The 20529-nt window shown below is 35.1% G+C and overlaps 1 protein-coding gene across 2 annotated transcripts in view; it reads right to left on the bottom strand.

Annotated features, from left to right (window-relative positions):
- cpvl (carboxypeptidase vitellogenic like) overlaps nt 1-20529 on the bottom strand; it is a 134088-nt gene that overhangs the window by 78219 nt on the left and 35340 nt on the right. For both annotated transcript variants that reach the window (XM_039736431.1, XM_039736432.1), the window contains exons 4-6: nt 20177-20295; nt 15042-15156; nt 8121-8179 (exon numbers count right to left, since the gene is read on the bottom strand). In XM_039736431.1, coding sequence (XP_039592365.1) covers nt 8121-8179; nt 15042-15156; nt 20177-20295 — 293 coding nt within the window. The remainder of the gene's footprint in view (nt 1-8120; nt 8180-15041; nt 15157-20176; nt 20296-20529) is intronic.

Here is a 20529-nt window from a genome sequence, read left to right as displayed (position 1 = left end):
CAGTGTTTAGTCATGGAAAAGAGATAATGCAACCACCTTGTTCTCAAGTAAATGATAAAACTTACTTTTCTGCAAGTACTGTGTATTCTAAATGATAGAGGATTGTTGAAATATTTAGTTAATGCAAATATGCAAAATTATGTAAAGATATTATTTTAAAATATGAGTTGATTATGTTATGATACCCTGCAGTGGATGGCATGATGATACAGTGGTAGCTCCATGCAGGGTTAAAGGCCTTGGTCCTGCCTGGGTGGAGTTTACATGTTCTCTCTGTGTCTGCATGGTTTTTCTCCCAAATTACAAAGTAAAGCAGGTTAGGTGAATTGGCAATACTAAATTGGCTCTAATTTGTGTTTGGGTGTTCGCAGATTGTTCCTGCCATGCGCCTTATGTTTACTGGGAAAGACTCCTAAGAGGTTTGAGAAATGCATGGAGGGATACTGTGAAGTGACATAGCCTTTGAAATGAAAGGTACAAAAACTGATACATCGGTACTAATTCGTTATTAAAGTTCTGAAAATGTAACAGTACCAGCTTTTTTTTTTTTAAACAGTAAATCGGTAGCTCCAAGAAAGTTGGTACTGCACTCATATGTGGCTGCAAGTAGACAAATTACTCTGGAAGGCACAATAATACATGAAAAAAATGGAGTAAAAACAACATATAAAAATGGCTCCCTCTGGTAATGATACAGCACCACATCAACACATGTTGAAAATAAAACAGCAGATGTCATATCTGTAAATGCTTTTGTGTTCACACACGAAAATTTCAGCACATGACTGCAGGAATCACACAGGATCACATTTTTGTCACTTTTATCCCATTAGAGCAGGGGAACCCAACTCTGGTCCTGGAGGGCCACAGTGGCTCCAAGTGTTCATTCTAACACTTTTTCGTAATTAGTGACCTATTTTTGCTCCTAATTAACTTCTTTTGAAATCATTTTATTTGACTTGCTCTTGAAGACTCTGAGCCCTTGTTTCTTTTTCTTTAATTAGCTGGCAAACAATAATGATACAAAATGAACCAAAACATAACCAAAATTGTTGATCATACCATATCTGAAAATAAAGAAAAATGAGGGTCTAAGGAATGCTGATCTGCTCAGGTCCCTAAAACATTTGAGCAGTGCTCTTAGTAAAGAGAAAATCAACAATTTTGGAAATGTCTGCTATTGCACAATGACAGCAGCAACATGCCAAGGAATTAAAGAACAAGTTTAATTAACAACAAGAATCAGAGCCTAATTAAGCAATTGGTTGGAGTGAAATTGGTGGGAGTTTGAGGCCCTGACTTAGATGGTCTTCTGTTGGCTCACTCACTTCACACTTCATTTCTGTTTGGGTGCCATTTAAGGAAAGAAATTAAGCAATTCAGAGGAATGATGAAGAAATTCAGTGGAACAAATCTTAAAAAACAAGATAGTTAAAATTAATTCAAAAGAAGTTAATTAGCAGCAAAACAGTGCACTAATTAATTAAGGGTTAGAATGAAAACCTGAAGCCACTGGGGCCCTCAAGGACTGAAGTTGGGGTTTCCTGCATTAGAGAATTAATTCAGAAAAAGTGTACTTTTAGAATGAAATAACATCACCAGTCAAATGAGGTATAATTGTTTAATATGTTTGCCCACACATTTGTTAGAGATAATGAAACGATAAGATTAATCACTTTGAAATAGTATTCTAAATAGCCATGATAAATGAATGGAAGCTTTCCATTCATTGTCTAATTGAAATGAGCACTTGTACAGATGTCCATCAGTCTATTGTTGGCTGTTGGTTCACTGACAAACAAGACTTTAAAAACATGTTACAAAAACAGCTCTAAAGAGTTGGTTTAAATAGACATACTGTATCTAGAACTATCTGGTAATTCACTAATTCAACAGTACATATTGTTAAAATTTTTATACTAAGTATGTATTTTAAGCAGCAGTTTTCACTTACTGGACAAAAGATGTCAGAGAATAAAATTAGAATGTGCACATGCTAAGATAAATCAGGTAATTTATAATGATACCATTCTTTATAAACCCAATGTTGAAATTACCTCAAGATTTTAAACTCCCCATTTGTTGTTACACTGTGGGGATTTGGTATAAATCAACATATTAATTAAAGAAAGAATCTTATCCTCTGCTAGGACAAGTTTGATAAAACCTCTTTTAGTCAGGAACCAGGCAGGAGGAAGTTTGTTCATTGCGTCCTTTATTCACTCCTCAGCAGAGGAGGAAGCATTCATCACAGCAATCTGTTACAGAATGATCAGACTAGTCAAAATAATAAGGGCAGAGGTCCATTTTTTATACAATTGAATTTACATAACACTGCTGATTTATGCATACACGTTACCTGACATTTACTCTGAATGGTTTGTTGGCTTACATACCCAAATAACTTAGTAAGTAAAAGATTGTTTTATTATGCTCTTGTTCTTCTTACATCTTTTAGGTTTAGCTATTATCCTTGAAATTTCTCTGTATGTGACATCTATCCAGTGTTATTGTTTACAGGGCATCTTCTGTTCTCTTAATTATCTTCTTGTACATTTTGTGTATGACATCAACCTTCTCCTGGTAATCCTTGTCTTTTTGTTCACTTGACCTTTATCTGGTTTCCCAATATGCCTGAACAGGTTTCTGACATTTAGAAGTATATGGGGGTTAATAAGATAGATGTTCTATTTTAATTTGGAAAGCATAGCAAAATTATTCTCTCACAGGATCTTCCAACCTCCCCATACCCCAAGTGCTAAACATTAAAATTCAAAGCTAATCTTGCATTGTATTTTGATTTATGAATGCCAATACTAGCTTATTTAAGTGATAGCTTAGTTACTACTTAATGGATATAAAGCTGCTGTTATCTTATTTATATATTTTATTCTGCATTACAGAAAATTGCACAATAATGTTCATTTCAGTAATGGAAATCTTTTTATAAAAAGGGATTTCTATTTTTCTTGTCAAATTGAAATGTTTCGACTACTGTAAATTTTCACTGGTATTTGTAAAAAGTACAAAAATTCTGGTATTTTTACTTCCCTAGCTTTAACATTTATTTTCTTCAAATATGGTGTGTATTAAACACACTGTACTTATGAAAAAGCTGGAAAATCAACAATACAATGCATCCGGAAAGTATTCACAACGCATCACCTTTTCCACATTTTGTTATGTTACAGCCTAATTCCAAAATGGATTAAATTGATTTTTTTCCTCAGAATTCTACACACAACACCCCATTATGAGAACATGAAAAAAGTTTACTTGAGGTTTTTGCAAATTTATTAAAAATAAAAAACTGAGAAATCACATGTACATAAGTATTCAAAGCCTTTGCTCAATACTTTGTCGATGCACCTTTGGCAGCAATTACAGCCTCAAGTCTTTTTCAATATGATGCCACAAGCTTGGCACACCTATCCTTGGCCAGTTTTGCCCATTCTGCTTTAAAGCACCTCTCAAGCTCCATCAGGTTGGATGGGAAGCGTCGGTGCACAGCCATTTTAAGATCTCTCCAGAGATGTTCAATCAGATTCAAGTCTGGGCTCTGGCTGGGCCACTCAAGGACATTCACAGAGTTGTCCTGAAGCCACTCCTTTGATATCTTGGCTGTGTGCTTAGGGCCGTTGTCCTGCTGAAAGATGAACCGTCGCCCCAGTCTGAGGTCAAGAGCACTCTGGAGCAGGTTTTCATCCAGGATGTCTCTGTACATTGCTGTAGTCCTCTTTCCCTTCATCCTGACTAGTCTCCCAGTTCATGCCACTGAAAAACATCCCCACAGCATGATGCTGCCACCACCATGCTTCACTGTAGGGATGGTATTGGACTGGTGATGAGCGGTGCCTGGTTTCCTCCAAACATGACGCCTGGCATTCACACCAAAGAGTTCAATCTTTGTCTCATTAGACCAGAGAATTTTGTTTCTCATGGTCTGAGAGTCCTTCAGGTGCCTTTTGGCAAACTCCAGGCAGGCTGCTATGTGCCTTTTACTAAAGAGTGGCTTCCGTCTGGCCACTCTACCATACAGGCCTGGTTGGTGGATTGCTGCAGAGATGGTTGTCCTTCTGGAAGGTTCTCCTCTCTTCACAGAGGACCTCTGGAGCTCTGACAGAGTGACCATCAGGTTCTTGGTCACCTCCCTGACTAAGGCTTCTCCCCCGATAGCTCAGTTTAGACGGCCAGCCAGCTCTAGAAACAGTCTTGGTGGTTTCAAACTTCTTCCACTTACGGATGATGGAGGTCACTGTGCTCATTGGGATCTTCAAAGCAGCAGAAATGTTTCTGTAACCTTGCCCAGATTTGTGCCTCGAGACAATCCTGTCTCAGAGGTCTACAGACAATTCCTTTGACTTCATGCTTGGTTTGTGCTCTGACATGAACTGTCAACTGTGGGGCCGTATATAGACAGGTATGTGCCTTTCCAAATCATGTCCAATCAAATGAATTTACCACAGGTGGACTCCAATTAAGCTGCAGAAACATCTCAAGGATGATCAGGGGAAACAGGATGCACCTGAGCTCAATGTTGAGCTTCATGGCAAAGGCTGTGAATACTTATGTACATGTGCTTTGTCAATTTTTTTATTTTTAATAAATTTGCAAAAATCTCAAATAAACCTTTTACACATTGTCATTATCGGGTGCTGTGTGTAGAATTCTGAGGAAAAAATTAATTGAATCCATTTTGGAATAAGGCTGTAACATAACAAAATGTGGAAAAAGTGATGCGCTGTGAATACTTTCCGGATGCACTGTATATAACTTAAGTAAAACGATTTTTTTTAATACTTTATGAATATGGCGAAGGATAAAGTACACCAATACAAGTAATTTGCTCTCCCATTGAAAAAGTACATCATCAAAGAAGGCTTCTCTCAGTTGGTGGTGTATCCTAAGTTACCAAAGGATGAAATGTTTTCTGGTTACTTACAGACAACCACGTAATGAAAATATTTCTTCAAAACAATGGACTTCTATTTTAGGGCTTTTTCAGCTACATTAAGCAAATTAGGTAGCGATTGTCACTAATTGAGCTCTGAATGTAATGTGGTAAATTGTTGTTTTTTTTTTGTTTTTGTTGCCATAGAATTGTTCTAGATAGGACAGTGGCAAATCTGTGCAGTGACACTATGGCAAACAACTTTTTGCTAAATAAATAAATAATCTATGCTATTTTGATTGTACTGCTACTCAAAATAGCATTTAAAATTAAGTCTGTCCATTGAGTTCTGGGCTACTGGGAACCCATGCCCATCAGGGCAGCATTAGGCACAAGGTGATAACCAGTCTCTCAGAGAGCGCGCACACACACACACTGATGTGAAAATCACCAACATGTTTAAAAAATAGATTGTGCTAGCTATATCTCAAGAGCTTTGCAAAGAGATGGAAACAAAACTGGAGCAATTATGGTTTCGCACAGAGGTGACATGACTTCCCAGATGCACTATCTTAGAAAGTCTTTGTGAACTTAGCTAGTTGTTAATGCTATTTTGCAAAGAAAAATAATTGATTTTGCAGACCTATTTCATGACAGGCAGGCTGTTGACAATGTCTTATTCAGCTAACATTTTCAAGAAACTGAACAAGCGGAACACTAGATATCAAAGTAAAGAATTTTGAATCCTGGCAACTCAAGATGGCATTCAGGGTTTTCATGGCACACCTCAGAGTATGTTAATCACAGATGGAAACTGAACCACACAAGATGTTCCTTACTATCCCAGTTTATCAAGATAGACACAATGTGTGGTTGTGAAATTTGACATAGTTATGCACAATACAAACTCAGGCCTAAACTTTCAAAAGTACTTCCCACAGAAATAACACAACATACAGTGGAGAGGGTATTTATTTCACACAAAACTTCACCTTGATTGTGGTTGTAATCTACAAGAAATGAATGAACTTTGATACCCTAAGCAAATTAAGTTAACAAAATAATATTTAAAGCCCATAGTCACATAACTAAACTAAAGCAAAAAAATCTATTTCAACCATACGAGAAAATCAGTCAATATTTTCAGTTCAGTCCAGAACCAAGTAACCTATGTGAAACTAATTTCTATTTCTTGGATATTCAAGGGTTTAAGAAAACCCACACAAACACCCAGGCAGTGACCAGACAAGAAGGAAAACCCTAGTACATGGATTTGTCAAGCAATAGTCACTTTGCCACCATATCACCCACAACCCTATTAATAAATGTGAATTAATGTTTCATATATATATTTTGAAAAAAACAAACTAATCCCATTCAAAATTAATAATACAACTGGGACTTTGTCCTCTTTTTAATTATTACACAGATTCTTGGTCATTGTGGAATGGGTCTTTTAGGTGTCCATATAATCATTTCAAGAAACTCTTGCCTCACTCTTTTTAAAAATAAATTCTGTAGAATTACTATCAGTCCAGTTGGAATTATTATTTGTGTCGTGCAATATAATCAATAGCTGTATATTGTTCCGATCCATCACAGAGTGGACATATATACTGTATATATATATATATCTATATATATATCTATCTGTGAATTTCCCCTTGGGATTAATAAAGTATCTATCTATCTATCTATCTATTGCAAGTTTAATCTTAGCTCTGTGGCATTAAACAGATCTTTACAATGTTGAATAAAAACTTCCAGATATAAGTGACCATTTTAACCCTTAGAAATAAAGCTATTTTAAAGAGAACAGGAAACTGGAATACACGTTCATCATTGACATGGCAGATTCATAAGCACCTCTGTGTAGTTAGACGTAAAGATTTTTAGTATATGTATTTGGTGCTCAGGTATATGTGATTCTTTATACTGTATTTTCTCCTTCCTTTTCATTTTATATTTAACCCCTATGTCTTATTGTTGATGCACAAGCCAAATGAATTTCCCTATATGGTATCATAAAGTTGAGTTGACTTGGTGTTGTGAAAGAGTAATGGTGACCAGCTGGCCCACCTATAATATAGAACCTATAATATTTACCAGAATTAAAATTAATTTTGTCCCTTGGCCAAAACTTCAGTAGTACTTTGGAAAGAAAACTACAGCCAATCAAGAATTAAAGCTCCAACATGTCAAAAGCTGCATCCTGGAAAGTTATAAAAATGGCTGCTATGTATCTCAGAGAATATGGAATACTTTAACATACTGTTAGCTAACACAAATGTAAATTACATGACTTCAGTCATGAATAAAATTCATTCCAATAAACTTTTGAGTCCAATACATTAGAACAACAGAGGACAAATAAAGTTTAGTAATTACTATTACTAAAAACTATGGTAATATCAACTTCAGTTTTGTCCTTTAAACGAGTGGTGATGCCCTGATACAGTGCATCCCCAAATGAGCAGAACATAAATAACTAAATAATCCTGACAAGCTATGTAAATTTTAAGAAAAAATATTAATAAGTGGTTTGGATCATTACAATGCTTGAAGTTCAAGGTAAGTTCAAACGTGGCCTGTGATAGCAAATACTCTTAAATTATAACTTTATGGCATTTTTGATCATATGTTTAGTTGTCAGTCTCACTAAAGTAAATTGACTTAAACTAAAGTATTCTTATCGTACTGACTGAATTACATTTTGTGTCTTGCATTGATTGTAGAAGCAGCATTATGTTTAAACGACATACCTCAACCTTACTAACTACTTTTACTACTAATTTGAACTGGAATGTTTTACTTCCCACATCCGGTTGTCAATGAAATAAACTTTAGTAGTACCAACTTGTCACCCTGTTTCTTCAAAAGGTACTTCACCTTTAATAAAACATAAACCTAACAGTAAATGGCTACTTAGTAAAAAAAATCCTAGAATGTTTTGCTGGAATTGCCTGGGCAGAATTTAAAATTTAGTTAAAATTTTGACCATACCATGAATTTTGTTCACAACTGTACTTAAACAGTAGAAGCATTAATCAACAAATGACTTCTTAGAAATAATATGTTTAGCTATATTTATAAAGCAAATAGTATACAATAAGCACAGGCTAAGATTTTGCTAAGTAAAGAGTCATTCAGTAGGTACAAATATCATACAACCTCAAAAGCTTAAATACATACTTTCTTACAGAATTTACACGTGTTTAAAATTACATACCGGGTTATCAATGTAGAGTACAGAATATTTTGTGGTCCATGCAAACTTCTTTTCACCCACTGTAACAAAAATATAACGGGGAAAGAATTGTTTGTTAAAACAAGGTGGGTTACAATTATTCATAACAAAGAAAATTGAATAAGGTTGTTAGAACTCGGCAAAGTTTCCTAAAGTAGAATAAACAATCAAATTGTGAAGTTTATTTCAAACAATTAGACAAAAGAAAAAGAGTCTATGATTAGGTTAGCAGTTGCCTTAAATATTGCAAGAACCTTTTATTTTCTTTGGGAATTGAATAGAATTTTTTTAATTAGATGTTACTGAATCTGTTCATTCCTATTTTTGAAGTTGTTTTTCTAGTTTAAAAATAGTTAAGGAGAATTTTTTTCAATCCATTGTCCAAATGTACGGAAAATGTTAACTATATATAATTGTAGGAAAATTTTTTAGGTCATTTCTTCAAATAAATTTACACGTCAAATTATAGGCATTTAATATGGTTTATTTCAAAAACAATAATAAGTAAACTAAACATGCTCTGATATAGACATACCTAATTGTATTTCTTAAAAGCTATGCTATCTTTTACTCTTTCATTCTAAATAAGTCCTGCATCTTGTTAAATACTGATTCTTGTTTCTACAATGAAATCTGGAGATCCAATAATAGCATGCAATGTAAATCTTATTTAATCCATTAGGAGATGCGATTTTAGTAACCAAAATTATTTATATACAGTGGTGTGAAAAACTATTTGCCCCCTTCCTGATTTCTTATTCTTTTGCATGTTTGTCACACAAAATGTTTCTGATCATCAAACACATTTAACCATTAGTCAAATATAACAAGTAAACACAAAATGCAGTTTTTAAATTATGGTTTTTATTATTTAGGGAGTAAAAAAAAATCCAAACCTACATGGCCCTGTATGAAAAAGTAATTGCCCCCTGAACCTAATAACTGGTTGGGCCACCCTTAGCAGCAATAACTGCAATCAAGCGTTTGCGATAACTTGCAATGAGTCATTTACAGCGCTCTGGTGGAATTTTGGCCCACTCATCTTTGCAGAATTGTTGTAATTCAGCTTTATTTGAGGGTTTTCTAGCATGAACCGCTTTTTTAAGGTCATGCCATAGCATCTCAATTGGATTCAGGTCAGGACTTTGACTAGGCCACTCCAAAGTCTTCATTTTGTTTTTCTTCAGCCATTCAGAGGTGGATTTGCTGGTGTGTTTTGGGTCATTGTCCTGTTGCAGCACCCAAGATCGCTTCAGCTTGAGTTGACGAACTGATGGCCAGACATTCTCCTTCAGGATTTTTTGGTAGACAGTAGAATTCATGGTTCCATCTATCACAGCAAGCCTTCCAGGTCCTGAAGCAGCAAAACAACCCCAGACCATCACACTACCACCACCATATTTTACTGTTGGTATGATGTTCTTTTCTGAAATGCTGTGTTCCTTTTACGCCAGATGTAACGGACATTTGCCTTCCAAAAAGTTCAACTTTTGTCTCATCAGTCCACAAGGTATTTTCCTAAAAGTCTTGGCAATCATTGAGATGTTTCTTAGCAAAATTGAGACGAGCCCTAATGTTCTTTTGCTTAACAGTGGTTTGCGTCTTGGAAATCTGCCATGCAGGCCGTTTTTGCCCAGTCTCTTTCTTATGGTGGAGTCGTGAACACTGAACTTAATTGAGGCAAGTGAGGCCTGCAGTTCTTTAGACGTTGTCCTGGGGTCTTTTGTGACCTCTCGGATGAGTCGTCTCTGTGCTCTTGGGGTAATTTTGGTCGGCCGGCCACTCCTGGGAAGGTTCACCACTGTTCCATGTTTTTGCCATTTGTGGATAATGGCTCTCACTGTGGTTCGCTGGAGTCCCAAAGTTTTAGAAATGGCTTTATAACCTTTACCAGACTGATAGATCTCAATTACTTCTGTTCTCATTTGTTCCTGTATTTCTTTGGATCTTGGCATGATGTCTAGCTTTTGTGGTGCTTTTGGTCTACTTCTCTGTGTCAGGCAGCTCCTATTTAAGTGATTTCTTGATTGAAACAGGTGTGGCAGTAATCAGGCCTGGGGGTGGCTACGGAAATTGAACTCAGGTGTGATACACCACAGTTAGGTTATTTTTAACAAGGGGCAATTACTTTTTCACACAGGGCCATGTAGGTTTGGATTTTTTTTCTCCCTAAATAATAAAAACCATCATTTAAAAACTGCATTTTGTGTTTACTTGTGTTATATTTGACTAATGGTTAAATGTGTTTGATGATCAGAAACATTTTGTGTGACAAACATGCAAAAGAATAAGAAATCAGGAAGGGGGCAAATAGTTTTTCACACCACTGTATAAAAGTATTATTTATTATAATTATTTTGAATACATTTGAAAGAATATCTTGTATATTTCTTAATACACTGGTTCCCAAACTCAGCCCTGGGGACCCACTGTGGCTACAGGTTTTTGTTCCCACTGAGCTTTGTTTGCAAATTAACTCCTAACCTAATTACATGAACTGTTATTTCCCAGTTTCTGCATTTTGGGCTCAGTGTAGAAATTACAAAAGTAAGTTTGGTAAATTGTTATTAAAATGTACTAAGCAGTTATATGGAGATAATATATTTTTTAACAATATTTTCATTTTGATTTTTATTCTGGTTTTCCAAGTGTTCTAGTTAATTAATCTATTATTTACTAATTAGTGTGTCTGACACTGAAGTAGTTGCAGGCTTTCATCATTCAGTGTTGTGTGCCTGGTTGTCTGCTCTGTTTGTTTTAATTGCCATCATTAGAACACAATGAAGGGAACAAACTACACAGAAAAAGAGCAAAAATAATAGGGCAACAACAAAAGAGAATTAAGCATTTAAAGCTCCTATATAGCTAAATAAATACTTCAAAATGTATTATAAATGCAAAAGTCTTACTGCTGTGCTGTTCTGAATGCAGATCTGAATGAGATCAATTATTACCAGTTATTATTACTGACTGCGAATCCAGTTGGAAAAAAAAAAACTAAAAAAACTTTAACCAGCAGTGTGTAATAAGATTATTACAGACCCAATTACAGATAAACAGGCACATGAAAATTAAAAAAAAACTTTATCAGGGATTAATAAAGCATTAGGGAGAAATCTGCTACATTATTCCAAGATGTATTAATCTCACATCCTGTTTGGATTCATTTTTCTATGCTCTTTATCAAGATTATTAATATCAAATCATGTCATATTCTGAAACTCTCTTAACCCAATTCAGGGTCAAAAGTCAAGCCTGGAAATATCAGGCACAAGGCAATCCATACATACACATACCCACACTCAAACACACACTAAGTGACTTTAAGATTGACAGTCAACCTAACCTTCCCATAACAATGGGAAATCATGTAACCTCAACAGAGTCCACAAGTGGACTAGATTAGAACCCAAGACATTAGATCAGTGTTTCCCAACCTTGGGGATGACTCAAAGTTGTGTCATCTGATATGCTAATGGAGTTGTGAGAAAATATTTAAAAATAGAAAAAAAATGAAACAATGTATTGAATAGGAAGTGAATGTCAATGTTTCAAACAGCTGGGATTGCAAAAAAGCTCAGATTTCAAAATGAGGTCACAAATTAAAAAAGCTTAGGAACCTCTGCATTAGATTCCGGAGGCAGCAGCTCCATGTGTCCTCATGACAATTCCTTTTGCACATAATTTTTTAAAAAAAACTACAGGGTATAGTAGTTAGCAAAGAAGGTAAAAATGACTAAAAGATCATATCCAAGCCAGATGAACTACATCATAGTCAGTTACAACATGATGGGCAATGGCTTACCAAAAACATACTGTATCATGTATCCAGATGCAATATATGATTTGTATTGTAAGACTTCTGCATTGTTACAGCACTGACATGCACATTTGTACACTATATATCATATAATTACAGCATGTAATGTACTCTATATGTTATATATACACACACACGTATCCACATATACTGTACTTACATATATGTATTCTGTACATCCAGACAAGCCATTAGGCACATTTATATATTTAAAACAATAAATAAATACAAATAACTCTTTAACTTATCAATATTATGCTTAAGTTTAGAGACATAATACTGCATATTATCAATACACTCCTTACACATGGATATACACTGGTAATACACTACTAGATCAATGAGCAAAAAAGTAAGCTGATTTGTTTAGACTCAGTCCAACCTGCAGTTTTATTAACTTGGGCATGAAGCAAGAAGACCAATGCCCTTTTTTTGACCAACATACATATCAGAGAAGTATTTTTCAGTGCTAATTCGATTAAGCAGATTTGAGAGTGGCATGGCATGGTTTCCATTGGTTCATCAAACCTTTGGGAAACTTGTTCCATTCAGAACTGACAGATTTTCTATACTCTAACTAATGCTTTCTTAACAAAGTAGTATTGTTCCAGGGCTTTCAATATTTCTTCAGATTTTTACCAAAATCTTTTCCATGTTGATTTATTTGTGAAGAAAAGAGAGAGACAAATAATTTAGAAATAGAAAAATGGGAAAACATAAACATGGTAATTTATGAAGAATGCAAAATATTGTTGTATTGCTTAAAAACTCAATAAAAATGACAATGTGTTAAAATCAATGGCTTTGGATACATTTTAAAGGGCTGAGACAATACTGGTCATCTTATCAGGGAACATTTGTCCTAAAATGATATCACCATTACCAATGTCCTTTCCACATGCCAAACTGTCCAATGTAATGGCAGATGTTGCAATTCAGCACATCCAACAGTTTCACAAACCACTGTATTCTTAATGTATTCACAGTGTGTTTGTGTGCATATCTGACACTCACAATGAGAACAAAATGCCATTATAGCATCCTCTTGAGCAGCAAAGAGATCAGTTTTTGGCATTGCATACTCCCGGAAGGGTAGATACAGATTATTCATTTCCAGATACATTCATGTGTTAATGTACATCTGCTTAACTCTTTTGCTGTTTTGTTCTGTTCTCCTGGCAGGTTTAATGCTTGGGGATGTACCTTTTATACAAAGTGCAAGGTTCATATGCTGAAAGCAAGCAGGCAAAGGGATATGGAAATAATAACCCTTCATAATTTGAGTATCTCACAGTATGTAGTTATAAATTAAAAGCTACATCGGCTTTTCTTTGAGAACTGGGCCACCTATGGGAATACACAGTCATCTATAAGCAAGGCCAAGTAGTTACTCAGTGTCTTTCCAGAACCATGTCTCCAGCTCTATCACCCCTTCCGCTCTTGATTTACTTCTAACCAGTAATGAAAATGGTCAGTTCAGCTACTTTAAAGTCACTTTACTTGTATCAAGTGACATATGACTGTTAATGAGTGCCTTTTGGAGGTACTGAAGAAAACTACATTTTCTGTATCTATGAGAATTCCAGCTTTTGTTAAAACATTAAAAAGATTTCCAAGTGGTACATACGTATTCTTACATTCTACCCAAGTAGCACTGAGACAGTTATGTGCTCGATGAGTGAAAAGAACAAATTTGCACTTAGCAAAGCCTCAAGTCTAAACTGCACTAAGAGCCTGGTATTTCTAATGCCCTTTCCTTGATGATTGCAGCTCCCTATTACGCAATCTAATAATTCACACAAGTGACTAATGTTCTATAAAGGAATTAACTATGATTTTTCTAAGCTTGCTGTCAGATTCACTTTTTGGAATGTGTTAACTGCATTGCTGTGATTTATACAGTTCCTTTAATAACTAGTAATCTGTGTAGAGGATGACAAATTGTAACTACGCTCCATGAACTGTGAATGGTAGGTACTAGCAACCGACCTTACTTACCAACATGTGAAAATGTAAATCTATTTACATTTAAGTACCATCCGAAAGCAGAACAAAAAACTAAAATTGCTTTTTAAAGCAGAAATTAAAAGGTACAAACTAAGTACACAGTGAAAAATTAAATAAAAGCTTAAAAACTCAATGTTCTAGAATGCAACATTACCAGCCTAGTACATAACTCTATATTAGAGTTTTACATGAATTGCAAAAGATAATGCTAATATCAAAGAATTGTATCTAATAACGTGTTTGTGATTATTCACATATCTAGGGGACTAAGCAAAGGAAATCACAGAAGAGGATTACTGAAAAACGACAGGGAATTCATGTGTTTGTCAGCTTCCTCCACCAGGCAATGACCCACAAAAACAGAAATGACCAACAGATAACACTAATTATATTTTTGTGGTCTGACAATCCCCCTTTGCTATACTTTAAAATGACATTTATGGGAAAAAAAGAACTGTCCTTATTGCCCATGAGAGAAAGCTTGGTCAGTTTAGCTTTTTGTGCCTTTGGGAACACCTACCACAGTGATCAGCGGACAATAAACTTGGCCATTCCCATTTGTACTTTTTCTATTTCTGTGTTTAACATTACAAGGAGTAGAAATTTTATGGTTACATGGAGATTTAAGGGTGTAAATATGCCTCACTTGAGTTATATTGTGCTTTTAAATTGACTATACAGTAGAATCAAATCTTTATATCAACAATGAATATTCTGACAAATCCAGCAATATTCAGGCCAAAAACATACTTCAGTCTGAAAACCAAAGGGATTCGTACTTTTTTAACTAAATGAAATAAGCCAAAAAAGATCAGATGAACAGTAATATTGCCCTGATCAAAATAATCAAAGATCTGTGGAGGTAGTAGCCACACATACTGGTTTGTAGGTCAAAATGCAAAATAACATGATCATCAATCCACGTAAAGGCAACAAAAAAGGCTCGGTAAATGTGCACTTGTCATTTACTCTATGAGCTCATCATGGACCACATTTTTGGCCACATGCTATATGCTGCTAGAAAGACGCCATAAAGCATAATATTAAAAAAAAAAAAAAATCTTATAGGTGCTCACCTGTGAGGTTTGGATATACAAGGTAAGGTCCATTTTCCACAAAAAGCCCAAACATTGATGTTCCTCCAGGACCACCTTGCAGCCATAGCAAAACTGGTGCAATTTCTGGAGTGATCTTAACAGAGTTATAGGTACACATTGATTAGATACTCCTTTTGTTTCAAAGAGACACAATTATTTAAGACAATTTATTCTAAGACTCCAATGAACACATTCACTGAAGGAAATAGACCCCTAAAAACATATGTTTCAGTTTGAAAAATAATGTATATGATGCCAATTTTCTAAAAATATTTTTGTTATGAGATAAAAAAAATCATATTCTATTTCCTCTGCAAAGGCACATTATTATATTTTTATTACATTTTAGTAAAATTATAGTTTAGCAAACATTCATAGTTGAGCAAATTGTAGCATTAAAGAATCAGTCATACCATTGAATCATTGCTGGTACATATCTGGCAACAATTTTGAAAGTTAATATAAAGCTATTGAATTATCTATATTTTATTTGGTTTTAAGCTTTTGATGTAGAGTGGAGAACTCTTTAGTAATATAAACAGTGTCTAATACAAAGTTAAAGAAATCATCCAAGAGTTCAAATATATAAAAAGGCAATTAAATATTTAAAAGAAGAAACAGCCCATTATGAGAATGGGATCCTTGTATTAAATCTTTGTTAACAGCTTATAATAACAGGCGCAAGTTAAATTTCAGTATTTAGTATAAAAGTGGGTATTTAAAAACATTTAAAAATGAATGATGTGCTACCACAACTGAGAAATAAGAAAAAGAGTTAAAATCACATACTCATTCCACACATAAACAAGGTAATCACTCAGTGAATAAATGGATAATACATAAAATATGATAAATTGTCCGTCCAATGCTACAGGGAACTTCCCCCAAGGTGGACGTTAGGAGTTAGGTAGTCATTGTAATGAAGTCACGGGAAAATGCCTAAGAAACAGTAATATACTCATACAGTTGATATTATCAACTGAAGGTAAAGTGTACAGCTTACAGTTAGCAATTCAGAATATGAAAACATATCAGCACAAACATGTTGCACACTGGATAGTCAGAACAGTCAATTTCAAGGTACAGCCTTTATGCAACTGATATAGACAGTGGTCTAGAGCATATTCAGACTAAATTTACAGGAATACAAATAGGCCAAACTGGGCACTACCATGTCCAATTCTTCACACTTTGTCTTTTAGCTACATTGGTTACATATTAAAAGAAGAGATTATTTTTACACTTAGACATTAACACTAGCAAACATTTAACAGGCTTGATAAAATAAAAAAATAAACATTTACTGGCCCATTTAAGAAAGAAACCTTTTTGACTAGACTGCATACAATCACACTTATATTACTTAACATTGCCCCCTTGTGGAAAATTATGTACACATCCGTCTCTGAAGCACTGGGATCCACAAAGGAATGAACAAAGCACCAGTCCATCACAGGCCACACCCCCACACAATTAACACTCACTCCAGAAAGGGCATATTTATATTTTCAAGTAAAACTAATATGTGTGTGTCTCTGGGATATGAGAGTGACATTTTAACCAACTAACATAAATGGACAGTTTATTAAAAATGTAATTAACATTCATCCTAATTAGAATCATAACAGCAGTGTAAAATTCTACAGATACAATACAGGTAAAGTAAAATGGAAAATGACATTTAATAAAAACACAAAACACAATTCAACAGATACACAAATGCAGTATATGGATAGACAAAAATTCATCTGATATAGGGCTGCCACAAATGATTGTTTTGTGAATGATTACTCTATCAGCTATTTTACCAATTAATCCGTTATTCTAACGACAGATTTTGTCCAAACAATTCAAGCAGGCATATGAATGTATGCTGTACTTGAATATTTAGTGAATAATTTGATATGTAGAATTTGAAAACATCAGTATATGAAAACTACAACTATAATAACTCCTACAAGACAAATAAGACCATGCTGTTATTTATAAATTAAGTTAAAAAAGCCTAAAAGCAAAAAAAAATATTTTAGATTAATAGTGGACTCATTAACATACAGTATATTGGTATCAACAGTCTAACTTGAAACAAAACCAAATAATAACACTTGTGTGCTCTTTTAGACCTTAGTGTTACAATGGATCCACTCTGACTCATTTCACATGTATTTTTAAAAGCTCCATCTTAAATTGAGATTATGACATTATGAATATAGGTGCTAGGCATATTTGGCATAAAGTGCCTTAAAATTGTTTGCAAAGTAAAAATGATAGTAATTGAAATCATATTGCAGGAGATTGGAATCTTGTATCTCTTGAAGAGAAGATTGAGGTAAAAAATAATATATACTTTTGCAACCACAGAGCATTAAACAGTTATTCAGTAACAGTTCATTTTTGCACATTGGTACAGCTTTGTGCTTTGTTTGAAAAGGGCATAAGTGCACAAAGAATATTTTTTATCAATTTCCATGGCTTATTATTGCTATCATCACATTTAAACATTGATTTTTAAACATTTACTTGTTATGTATAAAAACAGTGAAGTGCACAGCTGAAAATGTGTGTAAATCAAATTGTTCCTTTTAAATTCTTGATCTGAATCACTTTGAGCATGTGAAAGGCATTATACAAATAAAATATATTACTATTATGTTTGTCAGCAATTTTCCACATTTTCAAAAGCAACCTACCAAATATCATAATACGTACGTTACCACATACAGTAAGAGCACATAAATAATCCATCAAAAATCCTGTGTAACAAGCAAATTAATTCACTCAGAACATCTTCTGCTTCAGACACAGGATGCAAACAGAAGAAATAGGAGAAAAACACTGCAGAACACTTCATAAGCAGCATGTACATTTACGTCTTTAGCTGATGCCTTTATCCAAGGGCGACTTACAATATTTATGATATAGATGGTTACACTTCTTTTGATTTTCCAATTGGAACACAGGAAAATCAAGCGACTTGCTCATAGTCACACAGTCTCCACAGCAGGATTTGAACCAACAACCTCAGGGTTTGAAGTCCAAAGTCTAAAACACTATTTCACTGCCTGCCATTCACTTCCAGGGTGCTCCTTTCTGGTGATGATGACAGATTCATAATGTAACAGTTAAAATGTTAGAATTTGCCTGTCCTGGCATATTGTAAATATTTGGAAAAGGGTGAAAATGCAACTCTGCCCAAAATAAAGCTAGCAAGTGCATTTAACAGACTAGTCTACCGTAGTTTGATAGCCTATGTTTGTGATTATTTGATTATATTAAATAATCATATTACTAATGTTATACCATACATAAACACATTATATATAATATACTGTATATATATATATATATATATATATATACACACATGCACGCACACACAAACACACACACATACATACATACATATACATATATATATATATATATATATATATATACATATACATATATATATATATATATATATATATATTGTGGAGAATGGCCAGCCGTTTATCCCGGCCAATACCCCCAAGCCGCCAGGTGGAGCCTTCCTTGCAGCATGGAGGTCCCCAGAAGACCAGCAGGGCATCATGGACAATGGAGTTTTAATGCACAGCCCTGCTGGATGCCATGGGGGCCACTAGGGGACGCTGCAGGGAGGAGTAATGGATATTTTCCCACGCCCGGAAGCACACGTGGACAAGAGGAATGGCGTGCTTCGGGTGAAGAAAGAACTTGTACCTGACCGGAAGTGATTGAGAGCCAAATGGACTGGGGATTAGGAACACTTCCGGGTCAGGAGATATAAAAAGACTGTGGGAGCTCCCAGACAGCGAGCTGAGTTGGGAGGCAGGGTGGCTAATCGTCTGGGAGTGGAGGATTGGTTTATTGATTATTGTTATTGGTTTATTGGAGAATTGTGGAGAGGAGCGTGCTTTGTGCACTTTATTATTATAATAAATAATTATCTGGACTTTTATCTGGTGTCTGACGTGTGGTCCGAAGGTACAAGGGTGCGAGAAAACCCTAATTCTGTCACAATATATATATATATATATATATACATATACACACACTATATATATGTATATAGAGTGGTCCAGATCTAATTATGCAGATCCGGATCATCTGGATGACTTAGACAGTTGTAACAAATCCTGACTTTGCAATTCACCTTGAATAAAAACTTAAGTCAAATATATTGCAATAATAATAATAATAGAAACAACAAATTGTCCATTAAGTGATATCAATTTTCAAGCCTGACACTGAGCTAACTGTTCAGGCATTGCCTTTTTTCTTGTCAGACTTGCACATATATAACAGTCAGTCAGTCATTGTCCAACCCACTATATCCTAACACAGGGTCACAGGGGTCTGCTGAAGCCAATCCTAGTCAACACAGGGCGCAAGGCAGGAAGAAATCCCGGGCAGGGCACCAGCCCAACGCAGGGCATACACGCACACCCACACACCAAGCACACACTAGGGACAATTTAGGATTGCTAATGCACCTAACCTGCATGTCTTTGGACTGTGGGAGGAAACTGGAGCACACGGAGGAAACCCACACAGACATGGGGAGAACATGCAAACTCTACTCAGGGAGGACCTGGGAAGCCAACCCAGGTCTCCTTACTGTGAGGCAGCAGCGCTACCACTGCACCACCATGCCGCCCACATATATAACATCTGACTGGAAATCAAGTAGTAGAGTGCTTTAAACTTACAGCAGTCAAATATGTTATGATCGCTGCAATTTAAAGACATTACTATCCATCCAACTATATTATGTACTTACTTAATCCATTTTTATAGGACTGCAGTGAGCTGGAGTCTGTTCTGGCAGCATAAGGGTGCAAGCTCTGGATAGGCTACTGGTCTATAGCAGTGCAAGCTCGCTAACACACACTCAAATCCGTCAAGTCAGCCTTACCAATTAATCAAGCATACATATATCTTGAGGATATGAATACATGAAGTACTATTCTTGGAAAAAATCATTTTTAATGGCTCACTTTCAGTCGAAACACAAAATACTAAATTTGGTCAACTATATAGGAATATATCTGAGACTATCAAATTAAATTAAAATCTTGATCCAAAAAGGTTGAGTTTCTTATGTATCTTACCTGTGCAGGAAAGAACCAAAAGAAAAGGTTGCTGTTGTAAGTCTTATTAACTGTGAGGTATCCGGCATAACTTTTCACATTGACTCCAGGGAGTGGTCCTACTAGGCTGAGTTCCTTTGCTTCAGAATGATAAAAGAGAGACACAGAGGAGAGTTTAAAATTCTACTCATAATACACTGCATCATGAATCCCTGTCTTATTTGAATAAATTAGATCTTAATACAGTACTTCTGTAAGCATAAGGAAGACACCTACAAAGTAAATCAAATTACTTATTTCCCTTTCCAATGAATGCAAAGCAATTTCCTATAAGTACAGTAAGAGTCTTTTTTATCAAGTTTTAAAAACAGCTT

The sequence above is a fragment of the Polypterus senegalus genome, chromosome 15 (assembly GCF_016835505.1).
Source record: "Polypterus senegalus isolate Bchr_013 chromosome 15, ASM1683550v1, whole genome shotgun sequence".
Classification (NCBI taxonomy): Eukaryota; Metazoa; Chordata; class Cladistia; order Polypteriformes; family Polypteridae; genus Polypterus; species Polypterus senegalus.
The sequence above is the reverse complement of the archived record's forward strand: the minus strand, read 5'-3'. Positions and strand labels throughout refer to the sequence as shown.